This window comes from Oncorhynchus mykiss, chromosome 11 (assembly GCF_057628025.1).
Source record: "Oncorhynchus mykiss isolate SJ-2025 chromosome 11, ASM5762802v1, whole genome shotgun sequence".
Classification (NCBI taxonomy): Eukaryota; Metazoa; Chordata; class Actinopteri; order Salmoniformes; family Salmonidae; genus Oncorhynchus; species Oncorhynchus mykiss.
Genome location: NC_143032.1, coordinates 76,258,366 through 76,272,251, shown reverse-complemented (window position 1 = coordinate 76,272,251; position 13,886 = coordinate 76,258,366). Strand labels below are relative to the sequence as shown.

At 41.5% G+C, this 13,886-nt stretch overlaps 1 protein-coding gene across 5 annotated transcripts in view; it reads left to right on the top strand.

Annotated features, from left to right (window-relative positions):
- The window catches only part of LOC110535113 (nitric oxide synthase 1), a 94,875-nt gene that overhangs the window by 67,416 nt on the left and 13,573 nt on the right, over positions 1 to 13,886 (top strand). For 3 of the 5 annotated variants that reach the window (XM_090191136.1, XM_090191140.1, XM_090191138.1), the window contains 9 exons: positions 3,858 to 4,002; positions 7,312 to 7,416; positions 7,599 to 7,657; positions 8,130 to 8,246; positions 8,825 to 8,999; positions 9,774 to 9,909; positions 10,167 to 10,245; positions 12,197 to 12,393; positions 12,913 to 13,082. In XM_090191136.1, coding sequence (XP_090047262.1) covers positions 3,858 to 4,002; positions 7,312 to 7,416; positions 7,599 to 7,657; positions 8,130 to 8,246; positions 8,825 to 8,999; positions 9,774 to 9,909; positions 10,167 to 10,245; positions 12,197 to 12,393; positions 12,913 to 13,082 — 1,183 coding nt within the window. The remainder of the gene's footprint in view (positions 1 to 3,857; positions 4,003 to 7,311; positions 7,417 to 7,598; positions 7,658 to 8,129; positions 8,247 to 8,824; positions 9,000 to 9,773; positions 9,910 to 10,166; positions 10,246 to 12,196; positions 12,394 to 12,912; positions 13,083 to 13,886) is intronic. The other 2 variants (XM_090191137.1, XM_090191141.1) reach the window with 1 other exon arrangement.

The window sequence follows — 13,886 nt, the reverse complement described above, 5'->3', positions numbered from 1 at the left end:
ACAGCGTGTTAATGATATTATAGAACTACTACTAAATACAGCATGTTAATGATATTATAGAACTATTAAATACAGCTTGTTAATGATATTATAGAACTACTACTAAATACAGCGTGTTAATGATATTATAGAACTACTACTAAATACAGCATGTTAATGATATTATAGAACTATTAAATACAGCTTGTTAATGATATTATAGAACTAATACTAAATACAGCTTGTTAATGATATTATAGAACTACTAAATACAGCATGTTAATGATATTATAGAACTACTACTACTACAGCATGTTAATGATATTATATAACTACTACTACAGCATGTTAATGATATTATAGAACTACTACTAAATACAGCTTGTTAATGATATTATAGAACTAATACTAAATACAGCATGTTAATGATATTATAGAACTACTACTAAATACAGCGTGTTAATGATATTATATAACTACTACTAAATACAGCATGTTAATGATATTATAGAACTACTACTAAATACAGCATGTTAATGATATTATATAACTACTACTAAATACAGCATGTTAATGATATTATAGAACTACTACTAAATACAGCATGTTAATGATATTATAGAACTACTACTACAGCGTGTTAATTATATTATAGAACTACTACTAAATACAGCATGTTAATGATATTATAGAACTACTACTAAATACAGCGTGTTAATGATATTATATAACTACTACTAAATACAGCATGTTAATGATATTATAGAACTACTACTAAATACAGCATGTTAATGATATTATAGAACTACTACTACAGCGTGTTAATTATATTATAGAACTACTACTAAATACAGCATGTTAATGATATTATAGAACTACTACTACAGCGTGTTAATTATATTATAGAACTACTACTAAATACAGCATGTTAATGATATTATAGAACTACTACTACAGCGTGTTAATTATATTATAGAACTACTACTAAATACAGCATGTTAATGATATTATAGAACTACTACTACAGCATGTTAATGATATTATAGAACTACTACTACTACAGCATGTTAATGATATTATAGAACTACTAAATACAGCTTGTTAATGATATTATAGAACTGCTACTAAATACAGCTTGTTAATGATATTATAGAACTGCTACTAAATGCAACATGTTAATGATATTATATAACTACTACTACAGCATGTTAATGATATTATAGAACTACTAAATACAGCATGTTAATGATATTATAGAACTGCTACTAAATACAGCATGTTAATGATATTATATAACTACTACTACAGCATGTTAATGATATTATAGAACTGCTACTAAATACAGCATGTTAATGATATTATATAACTACTACTACAGCATGTTAATGATATTATAGAACTGCTACTAAATACAGCATGTTAATGATATTATATAACTACTACTACAGCATGTTAATGATATTATAGAACTGCTACTAAATACAGCTTGTTAATGATATTATAGAACTACTACTAAATACAGCGTGTTAATGATATTATAGAACTGCTACTAAATACAGCGTGTTAATGGTATTATAGAACTACTACTAAATACAGCATGTTAATGGTATTATAGAACTACTACTAAATACAGCATGTTAATGATATTATATAACTACTACTAAATACAGCATGTTAATGATATTATATAACTACTACTAAATACAGCTTGTTAATGGTATTATAGAACTACTACTAAATACAGCGTGTTAATGATATTATAGGGCGGCCTGCTGGTCGCGTCATTTCCATTTATCCTCCGTTTGCTCTTCCTCTTCTTTGTTGTGTCTCCATGAATGAGATGAGGTAGTGGTGCAGACAGGGAGGGAGCTCATCTACTCATGTCATCACGAGGATGTGACAAGCTAGGTCATCACGAGGATACGACAGGCTAGGTCATCACGAGGATACGATAGGCTAGGTCATCACAAGGATACGACAGGCTAGGTCATCACGAGGATGTGACAAGCTAGGTCATCACGAGGATACGACAGGCTAGGTCATCACGAGGATGTGACAAGCTAGGTCATCACGAGGATACGACAGGCTAGGTCATCACGAGGATACGATAGGCTAGGTCATCACGAGGATACGACAGGCTAGGTCATCACGAGGATGTGACAAGCTAGGTCATCACGAGGATACGATAGGCTAGGTCATCACGAGGAAACGACAGGCTAGGTCATCACGAGGATGTGACAAGCTAGGTCATCATGAGGATACGATAGGCTAGGTCATCACGAGGATACGACAGGCTAGGTCATCACGAGGATACGACAGGCTAGGTCATCACGAGGATACGATAGGCTAGGTCATCACGAGGAAACGACAGGCTAGGTCATCGCGAGGATGTGACAAGCTAGGTCATCATGAGGATACGATAGGCTAGGTCATCACGAGGATACGACAGGCTAGGTCATCACGAGGATACGACAGGCTAGGTCATCGCGAGGATACGACAGGCTAGGTCATCGCGAGGATACGATAGGCTAGGTCATCACGAGGATGTGACAAGCTAGGTCATCACGACGATACAACAGGCTAGGTCATCACGAGGATACGACAGGCTAGGTCATCACGACGATACGACAGGCTAGGTCATCACGAGGATACGACAAGCTAGGTCATCACGAGGATACGACAAGCTAGGTCATCACGACGATACAACAGGCTAGGTCATCACGACGATACAACAGGCTAGGTCATCACGAGGATACGACAGGCTAGGTCATCACGACGATACGACAGGCTAGGTCATCACGAGGATACGACAAGCTAGGTCATCACGAGGATGTGACAAGCTAGGTCATCACGACGATACAACAGGCTAGGTCATCACGACGATACGACAGGCTAGGTCATCACGAGGATACGACAAGCTAGGTCATCACGAGGATACGACAAGCTAGGTCATCACGATTACCATGTGCTGTTTAGGCATGACGTGCAGCACTGTCTGTCTGTCTGTCTGCTCAAGCAAACCACCCGAGCGTGGAGGTTAAGCTAGTAAACTACAGTAGTTATCTGAGTTTAGAAAAATTTAGAGAGAGTGAAGGTGGAAGAGAGAAGGAGGAAGGGAAAGAGAGGTTGAAAGGGGTAAGGGGGAAAGAGGGAAGGGGTAAAGGAGGGAAGGGGAAGAGAGATGGGGGAAGGGGGAAGAGGTAAGCGAAAGGGGTGAAGGGGAAGAGGGAAGGGGTGAGGGGAAGAGGGAAGGGGTGAGGGGTGAGGGGAAGAGGGAAGGGGGAAAGGGGGAAGGGGAAAAAGGAAAAGAGAGAAGAGGGAAGGAGGAAGGGGTAAAGGGGGAAGGGGAAGAGGGAAGAGAGAAGGGGGAAGAGGTAAGAGGAAGGGGTGAGGGGGAAGAGAGAAGAGGGAAGAGGGAAGAGGAAGGGGCAAGGGGGGAGAGGGAAGGGGTGAGGGGAAATGGGAAGAGGTGAGGGGGAAGAGAGAAGGGGGAAGAGGTAAGAGGAAGGGGTGAGGGGGAAGAGAGAAGGGGGAAGAGGTAAGAGGAAGGGTGAGGGGGAAGAGAGAAGGGGGAAGAGGTAAGAGGAAGGGGCAAGGGGGAAGGGGTGAGGGGAAATGGGAAGAGGTGAGGGGGAAGAGAGAAGGGGGAAGGTGGAAGGGGTAAAAGGTAATGGGTAAAGGGTTAAGGGTTCGTGGTTACAAGGTCTGCTGTGCCTTTGATCACTGGTGCCTGTGATTTATCCTTTTTTTGGTTACACTATATAAAAGCTTTCATGAATTAACCATTTTAAATGTTTATATATATATATATATATATAGACGTTTTATTATGTTATGAATTATACATGTCCTCTCTATCTGTCTGTGTTTGTGTGCAGGGCTGTGAAGTTCTCAGCCAAGCTAATGGGCCAAGCCATGGCTAAGAGGGTCAAAGCTACTATACTATTTGCCACCGAGACTGGAAAATCTCAAGACTATGCAAGAACCCTGTGTGAGATCTTCAAGCATGCCTTTGACGCAAAGGTAACCTTTATATAACTACCACACAAATTGAATATGAATTGATGTGCCATGTCTATTTTTTGATGTTATCTTGATTCTAACATGAAAAAGCTGGCTTCAAAAACATCCCCCTGAACCCTGTGTGAGATTTTCAAGCATTTCTTTGACGCAAAGGTAAACCACACAACTTGAATATGACTTCATGCGTCATGTCTTTTTTTGGGATGTTATTGTGAATGGAAGACAACGCTTTAAAAAAACAATCCCCCCTCACTGACAAAGCTGAGGCCCCGCAGATTTGAAAAAGCGAGCAGACGGTTTCACACCAACATGGCGAGGTTACACGGAAATGTATATTTTGTCACATTCCGATTCCCTCTCATGCAGCAAAGTGCCATGGGCCACAGCGGAAGAATCAACCCATCCAAGCGTTAAGCTGTAGTTTAAGATAAAATCTTTAAAAACCGCAGGCTGTGTAAATGTGTTTGTCAAAATAGAAAAATATGCGGCTCTACTGCTCTCAATCATCTAGTGTCCCCCTCCAGGACATGACATCTTCTGTTTTTACTGCTTCCTTTTTAAAGTAATCAATCAGACGAGAGGGACCATCTTGTTGTAGTTGAGTCAGACAGGCAGATGCAGAGCAGATGGATGACAGGGTGTTTCCTCTCTTCCTCTTCCCGTCATCTTGTCCATTCTCTCATTCTTTCTTTCTCTCAGCACGATGGCCCGTAGCAACTAAGGCTGCTGGAGTCAGAGATATCTGGGTGTATCGCAGCACATGATCAGCTCGTTAAGACAAGGACGTAGTGTTCATTTGATACCTCACTGCTGCCCTATGGTCTCTGGATTCATGACCGCGTTTCTTCCTTGTGGTCTTAGTCAGAGGAGGAAAAACATCCCCACAGCATGATGCTTCCACCACCATGCTTCACAGTAGGGATGATGCCAGGTTTCCTCCAGACGTAACGCTTGGCATTCAGGCCTAAGAGTTCAATCTTGGTTTCATCAGAACAGAGAACCTTGTTTCTAATGTTCTGAGAATCCTTTAGGGGCCTTTTGGCAAACTCCAAGCAGGCTTTCATGTGCTTTTACTGAGGAGTGGCTTCCGTCTGGCCACTCTACCATAAAGGCCTGATTGGTGGAGTGCTGCAGAGATGGGAGAACCTTCCAGAAGGACAACCATCTCCAGAGAGGAACTCTGAACTTCCATGACCAAGGCCCTTTTCCCCCGATTACTCAGTCGGGCCGGGCGGTCAGTTCTAGAAAGAGTCTTGGTGGTTTCCAAACTTTTTTCATTTAATAATGATGGAAGCCAATGTGTCCTTGGGGACCTTCAATGCTGCAGACATTTTTTGGTACCCTTCCCCAGATCTGTGCCTCAACACAATGCTGTCTCCGAACTCTACGGACAATTCCTTCAACCTCATGACTTGGTTTTTGCTCTGACATGTATGGGACCTTATATAGGCAGATGTGTGCCTTTCCGAGTCATGTCCAATCAATTGAATTTACCACAGTTGGACTCCAATCAAGTTGTAGAAACATCTCAACGATGATCATTGGAAACAGGATGCACCTGAGCTCAATTTCAAGTCTCATAGCAAAGTGTCTGAATACTTACAGTACCAGTCCAAAGTTTGGACACACCTACTCATTCAAGGGTTTTTCTTTATTTTTACTTTTTTCTACATTGTAGAATAATAGTGAAGACATAACACATCATGTAGTAAGCCAAAAAGTGTTAAACAAATCAAAATCTTTTTCATATTTGAGATTCTTCAAAGTAGCCACCCTTTGTCTTGATGACAGCTTTGTACACTCTTGGCATTCTCTCAACCAGCTTCATGTGAAATGCTTTTCTAACAGTCTTGAAGGAGTTCCCACATATGCTGAGCACTTGTTGCCTGCTTTCCTTCACTCTGCGCTCCAACTCATCCCAAACCATCTCCATTGGGTTGAGGTCGGGTGATTGTGGAGGCCAGGTCATGTGATGCAGCATACTATATCCCTCTCCTTGGTCAAATAGCCCTTACACAGCCTGGAGGTGTGTTTTGGGTAATTGTCCTGTTTAAAAACAAGCAATAGTCCCACTAAGTGCAAACCAGATGGGATGGCGTATTGCTGCAGAATGCCGTGTTAGTTATGCTGGTTAAGTGTGTCTTGAATTCTAAATTAATCACTGACAATGTCACCAGCAAAGCTCCTCCACGCATCACACCTCCTCTTCCATGCTTCACGGTGGGAACCACACATGCAGAGGTCATTCGTTGACCTACTCTGCATTTCACAAAGACACAAATTTGGACTCATCAGACCAAATGACAGATTTCCAATAGTCTAATGTCCATTGCTTGTGTTTATTGGCCCACGGAAGTCTTTTCTTATTGGTGTCCTTTAATAGTGGTTTCTTTGCAGCAATTCAACAATGAAGGCCTGATTCACACAGTCTACTCTGAACAGTTGATGTTGAGATGTGTCTGTTACTTGAACTCTGAAGCATTTATTTGGGCTGCAATTTCTGAGGCTGGTAAATCGAATGAACTTATCCTCCACAGCAGAGGTAACTCTGGGTCTTCCTTTCCTGTGGCGGTCCTCATGAGAGCCAGTTTCATCATAGCGCTTGATGGTTTTTGCGACTGCACTCAAAGAAACTTTTAAAGTTCTTGACATTTTCCGTATTGACTGACCTTCATGTCTTAAAGTAAAGATGGACTGTTGTTTCCCTTTGCTTATTTTAGCTTTTCTTGCCATTATATGGACTTGGTCTTTTAGCAATTAGGGCTGTCTTCTATATACCACCCCTACCTTGTCACAACATTAGTGACTACCTCATGAAGCTGGTTGAGAGAATACCAATAGTGTGCAAAGCTGTCATCAAGGCAAAGGGTGGCTACTTTGAAGAATCTCAAATATAACATATATTTGTTTAACCCTTTTTTGGTTACTACATTATTCCATATGTGTTATTTCATAGTTTTGATGAGTATTATTAGTAAAAAATATAAAGAAGAACCCTTGAATGAGTAGGTGTGTCCAAACTTTTGGTTGATACTGTATTTAAATAAGATACTGTTTTCACTTTGTCATTATGAGGTATGGTGTAGATTGTTGAGGATTTTTATTTATTTAAAACATTTTAGAATAATGCTGTAACATAATTTTCTGGGGAAAAAGTCAAGGGGTCTGAATACTTTCCGAAGGCACTATATGACTGTTATTGTTTTGTGTTTGTTTTCACTTCATGTCAAAATGTCTCTGGTTCACACACATTAAGTGAATGTATGAAATGTGGGCAGCTTTATTGACACACATGTTCCACTACTACAGGTGATGTCAATGGATGAATATGACATGGTGGATCTGGAGCATGAAACACTGGTGTTGGCCGTGACCAGTACATTTGGCAACGGAGATCCACCCGAAAATGGAGAGGTAGGATTGGCCAGTACAGTGTGTTAGTTTGTGTGTGTACCTGCACGTGTGTGCATGCGTGCGGTTGAGTGTGTTTAACTGCGTGTGTGTGTTTGATTCCCACAGCAGTGTGCAGCGTGTACCATGTATATGTTGTTTAACCTGCAGGCGATAGACTATTGACCATCTTCCTGTTTGTGTAGAAATTTGGAGCTGCCTTGATGGAAATGAGACATCCTACATCCAACACAGAGGACAGAAAGTGAGTTCAACCATCTGGGCCCATTCAACCAGAGAATGCTGACTTGGACACATCCCAAATGGCACCCTATTCCCTATATAGTGCACTACTTTTGACCAGGGTTACATGGAGTGGGTAGTGTACTATATAAGGAATAGGGAGCCATTTGGGATGTAATCATGGCTACAGTAAAGGTCACAGACATCCTCATACAGATGGACAGCATTACTCAACACTTGAGATGTTTTTTTTGTGGGAGTGAGTGTACTATCTCCTGTCCTTATGCCCTTGAGTAACCTACTTAACCCCTAAAATTGCTCCACAGATTCTGCACTGCGGCAGGTCTTGTACTCCTCCCAAATTGATGCGTTGTGTCTTGTCTGAAGTCGTTGGGGGGACAGCAGAAGAAAATATTTCTGTCTCTACAATGGACTAGTGAAGTAGTATTATATACTGAGTGTACATGCTATCCCTGTATCTGCCTCTCTGTCAGGAGTTACAAGGTCCGTTTCAACAGCGTGTCGTCCTACTCAGACACCCGCAAATCCTCCAGCGACGAACCCGAGCCCAGGGTCAATTTCGAGAGCACCGGACCCCTCGCCAACGTCAGGTACAGTAAGCTAGCCCAACTTTATGATTGGCCGATGTGGGTTGAAGTGCAATCTGATTGTCAAAAAATATTGGTGTGGTTAAATTCTAATATATTTTTCGCATTGTGCTGAAACAGATTTTAACAGGTTAAGAAAAACCGCCAGACTTGTGAGTGTAGATGATAGCCAAGCTACGACAGGGAGACAAAGCCCTGAAGAGAACCCAAAGACGTCTTGGACTGCTTATTAAACCTGGGTTTTGATGGCTGCACGGGGGTGGAAATGTCTCCTTTTTACTAACACAGACAGGGGCCATCTGGTGCAAGATAACATAGAAAACATCAGACGAAGTGATAACTCATTCCTTTATACTGCCTGTCTGTATAGTGTTCTAAGAGGACAGAGGGAGGAAGAAATAAGCTCTTTTGAGCAATTCCCTTGTATGGTTGTCTGAATCAAATCAATTTAAACTCTGAGTGTGTGTGTGCCTGTGTGCATCTCTCTTTCACTCTTTCAATCTTTCACTCTTTCTCTCTCTCTCTCTCTCTCTCGCGCGCTCTCGCTCTCTCTCGCTCTCTTTCTCTCTCTCTTTTTCCAGGTTCTCAGTGTTTGGCCTTGGCTCCAGGGCATACCCACACTTCTGTGCTTTTGCCCACGCTGTGGACACGCTGTTCGAGGAGCTGGGGGGGGAGCGCATCCTACGCATGGGGGAGGGAGATGAGCTGTGTGGCCAGGAGGAGTCCTTCAGAAACTGGGCCAAGAAGGTTTTCAAGGTGGGGTGACTGGGGAGTCCTGGGCCAAGACAGTTTTCAAGAAGGTGTAACTGGGGAGTCCTGTACCAAGAAGGTTTTCTAGGTGGGGTGACTGGGGGGAGTCCTGTACCAAGAAGGTTTTCTAGGTGGGGTGACTGGGGGGAGTCCTGTACCAAGAAGGTTTTCAAGGTCGGGTGACTGGGGATGCCTGGGCCAAGAAGGTTTTCTAGGTGGGGTGACTGGGGGGAGTCCTTGTGGGGCACGGAACACACTCACTCACACGCATGAAGGCCTACACGTCCGCGTGCACACAGGCATGCACACACAGAAATCAGGTCTTTTGAGCAATTCCTTTGTATGGTTGTCTGAATGAAATCAAATCAATAGCGGTAATGGTCTTAATAATGGGCTCCACAGAACAATACTTTCTGGCACACCTGGTGTGATGTATGACGTGCCTACAGGTGTCTGCATGGTCTGTAGAGTTATGTTCAGTAGTAAATTAGGAACAACCCCCCACACTCTGACAGCCTGTGGATTCATGCGTTCTTTGTTGAGCTAATGCGTCAGGCAGCCAGACCTTGACAGTGGGGATGATGATCTTATGTTTATGTGCAGACCAGGAGGTTCATTTAGTGCATTATTCATCTTTATAAAACGCTCAAAATGCATCTGTAAAAAGCCTATCAGCTGTGAAAGATAGAGTTCCGAATGTGGTCTAAAATGTGCTGTTAAACAAGCAAAGCTTTGAATACCTGTCCTTATAAACGCCTGTGGTTGTGTCTGTTTGTCAAGGCTGCCTGTGATGTGTTCTGCATCGGTGATGTGAACATCGAGAAGGCACATGATTCTTTGATCAGTAACGATCGTAGCTGGAAGAAGAGCAGGTTCCGCCTCACATACACAGCTGAGGCCCCTGCCCTAACACAAGGTATAAAGGTTTCATTCAAAGCTCTGTCACACTTTAAACAAAACATAGCTTTAAAAAATATACATCATCTTATGAAGCCTTTATAAACCCTTTATAAGGCCTATGTACTTCATAAATCATTCATAAGCAAGTGTCATGATATTTAAAGGGTGGAAAAAGGAGTCTATGTATCTGATCAAAGTGAATTTGTTACAGTACAGTATAGAATAGCTCAAATGCTTTCATTTATGAACTTTTGTGAATGTGTCCTTCAACAGCGTTATACAGCATCCACAAGAAGAAGGTCTATGGAGCCAAGATCATACAGAGTGAAAACCTCCAGAGTTCGACATCCAAGTGGGTAGATTTTGTTCTCACAGTATTCTATAGCTAGCTCAATAAGTATGTTTTATGATTTTACTCTAGCCTCGCTTGATATGAGATGCTATAATCCCCAAACCCCCAAACTCTAACCCCAAACACTAACCCCAAACACTAACCCTAAACTGTAACCCCAAACTCTAACCCCAAACTCTAACCACAAAATGTACAATGTTTACAAACTCTAACCCCAAAACTCTAACCACAAAATGTACAATGTTTACAAACTCTAACCCCAAAACTCTAACCCCAAACTGTACAATGTTTACAAACTGTAACGACCAAATCTAACCCCAAACTCTAACCACAAACTGTACAATGTCTACAAACTCTAACCCCAAACACTAACCCTAAACTCTAACCCTGAACTCTAATCCCAAACTCTAGCCCCAAACTCTAACCCCAAACTCTAACCCCAAACTCTAACCCCAAACTGTAATTATAAACTGTAATTATAAACTGTAACTACAAACTGTAACTACAAACTCTAACCCCAAACTCTAACCCCAAACTGTAACTACACTCTAACCCCAAACTCTAACCACAAACTGTACAATGTTTACAAACTCTAACCCCAAACTCTAACCCTAAACTCTAACCCTAAACTCTAGCCACAAACTTTAACCCCAAACTCTAACCCCAAACTGTAATTACAAACTCTAACCCCAAACTCTAACCCTAAACTGTAACTACAAACTCTAACCCCAAACTGTAACTACAAACTCTAGCCACAAACTTTAACCCAAAACTTTAACCCAAAACTCTAACCCCAAACTCTAACCCCAAACTGTAACTACAAACTCTAACCCCAAACTGTAATTATAAACTCTAACCCCAAACTCTAACCCTAAACTGTAACTACAAAATCTAATCCCAAACTCTAACCCCAAACTGTAACCCCAAACTGTAACCTCAAACTCTAGCCACAAACTTTAACCCAGAACTCTAACCCAAAACTCTAACCCAAAACTCTAGCCACAAACTGTAACTACACTCTAACTCCAAACTCTAACCACAAACTGTACAATGTTTTCAAACTCTAACCCCAAACTCTAACCCTAAACTCAAACCCCAAACTCTAACCCGTAACTTTAACCCAAAACTCTAACCCTAAACTCTAACCCCAAACTCTAGCCACAAACTTTAACCCAAAACTCTAACCCCAAACTTTAATTACAAACTCTAACCCCAAACTCTAACCCTAAACTGTAACTACAAATTCTAACCCCAAACTGTAACTACAAACGCTAACCCCAAACTCTAACCCTAAACTGTAACCCCAAACTGTAATTACAAACTCTACCCCCAAACTCTACCCCCAAACTCTAACCCCAAACTCTAACCTCAAACTCTAACCTCAAACTCTAGCCATAAACTCTAACCCCAAACTCTAACCCCAAACTGTAATTACAAACTCTACCCCCAAACTCTAATCCCAAACTCTAATCCCAAACTGTAATTACAAACTCTAACTGCAAACTGTAACTACAAACTCTAACCCTAAACTCTAACCCAAAACTCTAACCCCAAACTCTAACCCCAAACTGTAATTACAAACTCTAACCCCAAACTCTAGCCACAAACTGTACACTGTTTACAAACTCTAATCCCAAACTCTAATCCCAAACTCTAATCCCAAACTCTACCCCCAAACTCTAGTCCCAAACTCTAGCTCCAGAATTCTAGCCACAAACTCTAACTACAAACTCTAACCCCAAACTCTAGTCACAAACTATAACCACAAACTATAACTACAAACTCTAACCCCAAACTCTAACCCCAAACTGTAACCACAAACTGTAACCCAAAACTCTAACCACAAACTCTAGCCACAAACTCTAACACCGAACTCTAGTCACAAACTGTAACCACAACTGTAACCACAAACTGTAACCACCAACTGTAACCACAGTTCTGAATCCCCTAGCAGTCGCTCCACCATATTTGTTAGACTCCACACAAATAACGAGGACAGACTGGCGTACCAGCCCGGCGACCATCTGGGCATCTTCCCTGGCAACCATGAGGACCTGATTACGGCCCTCATTGAGAAACTAGAGGACGGTCCACCTGTCAATCAAATCGTTAAGGTGGAGTTCCTGGAAGAGAGGAACACAGCACTGGGTTAGTAGAACTCTATGTTATGTATATAACCTGTATTTAGGAAGCCCTCCATGCTCTTCATTCAATATTAGACAATAAAGAACAAAAAGAGTTTGATATTGGATATGCAGGTCTTATTAGGAGGATTTATGGGGGTTTACATTATGCACAGTGTACAGTATACTTGACTATTTAATGCTCAAATATGTAATTTTTTAAAAGCAGTGCTTAACATTTTACACTGGCATTCACAAGTCGTGTAGGCTACTCATACATCATGCTATTGTGGTGTTATATTATTGATGCACAAGAATAAATACTGAACTTGTTCTAAGGGGGTGGAAGGAAGCCTATCGGTTAAGAGCGTTATGCCAGTAACTGAAACGTCACTGGTTTGAATCCCAAAGCCAACTAGGTGAAGAAAAAAACAACAGTTGATATGCCCTTGAGCAAGGCACTCAACCATAATTGCTCCTGTATGTCGCTCTTGATAAGAGTGTCCATCAAATGTACTTTTGTGCTTGTTTTCTCCATCTGAAGGTGTGATCAGTAACTGGCTGGAGGAACCTCGGTTCCCCCCTTGCACCATCTACCAGGCCTTCCAGTACTTCCTGGATATCACCACACCCCCCAGCCCAGTCCTGCTACAGCAGTTTGCCTCCCTGGCCACTAACGACAAGCAGAGGAAGAAGCTAGAGACCCTCAGTAAGGTAATGAACGGTTCTAACCATATAGTCTGTATGTTTCACCATATGTACAGATGTAGGATCTTAATTTGACTCATATTGTCACAGCAAAATAATCCTGCAGCAACAGGATTTGAATGTCTAGTCCATAATGTTGTTTGATCGGTGGTTAGGCTATTAGCTGGCTAAAAGTAGACTACATGAAAAGTGCAATACTGTTAATATAACCGTGGGTTTTTGTGGGTTTTCAGTGAATTTATATAAATCACAAAGCAATAAAAGAGTGGTCAAATGAAGATCCTATGTACCTTATATCCTTGAGTGTTACTCAGTATGTTAAAAGGTCCACCAGTCGATCCTCCAGAGTCAAGGGGTCGCTTTTGCAATGTACTCCTACAATCTGCAATGTTCATTTGATCCCTCTGTTATCGCAGATCATTTTCCTGAACAGCAGAAAATGCTTTAAAAGGCTCCTAAAGTTTGTAATCAGAGTCATCATGCCCATAGGGGGGCACAGGGGCATGTGTCCCCTCATATTTGTCCTGTTTAAAAAATAAATAACAAATCTGTAATACTACAAGCTACCTAGCAATTTTATGAAGTTGGCTTTAGCCCAGATAGGTTCCCAATCTCCTAACCTTATAACTAGCTAGCAAGAGTAGCTAGCTTGTCTAATTATCTTAGCTGGAATGTCTGCTGGCAACGTTAGAATATAGAAAAGCAAGCAATAACTAAATGTACTGAATAAGATTCACATTCCTTTCAATATTTTACCCAGATTTTAGCACAGATGCAGAGAAGCAGACAACTCAAGAGGTATGCTTTAAT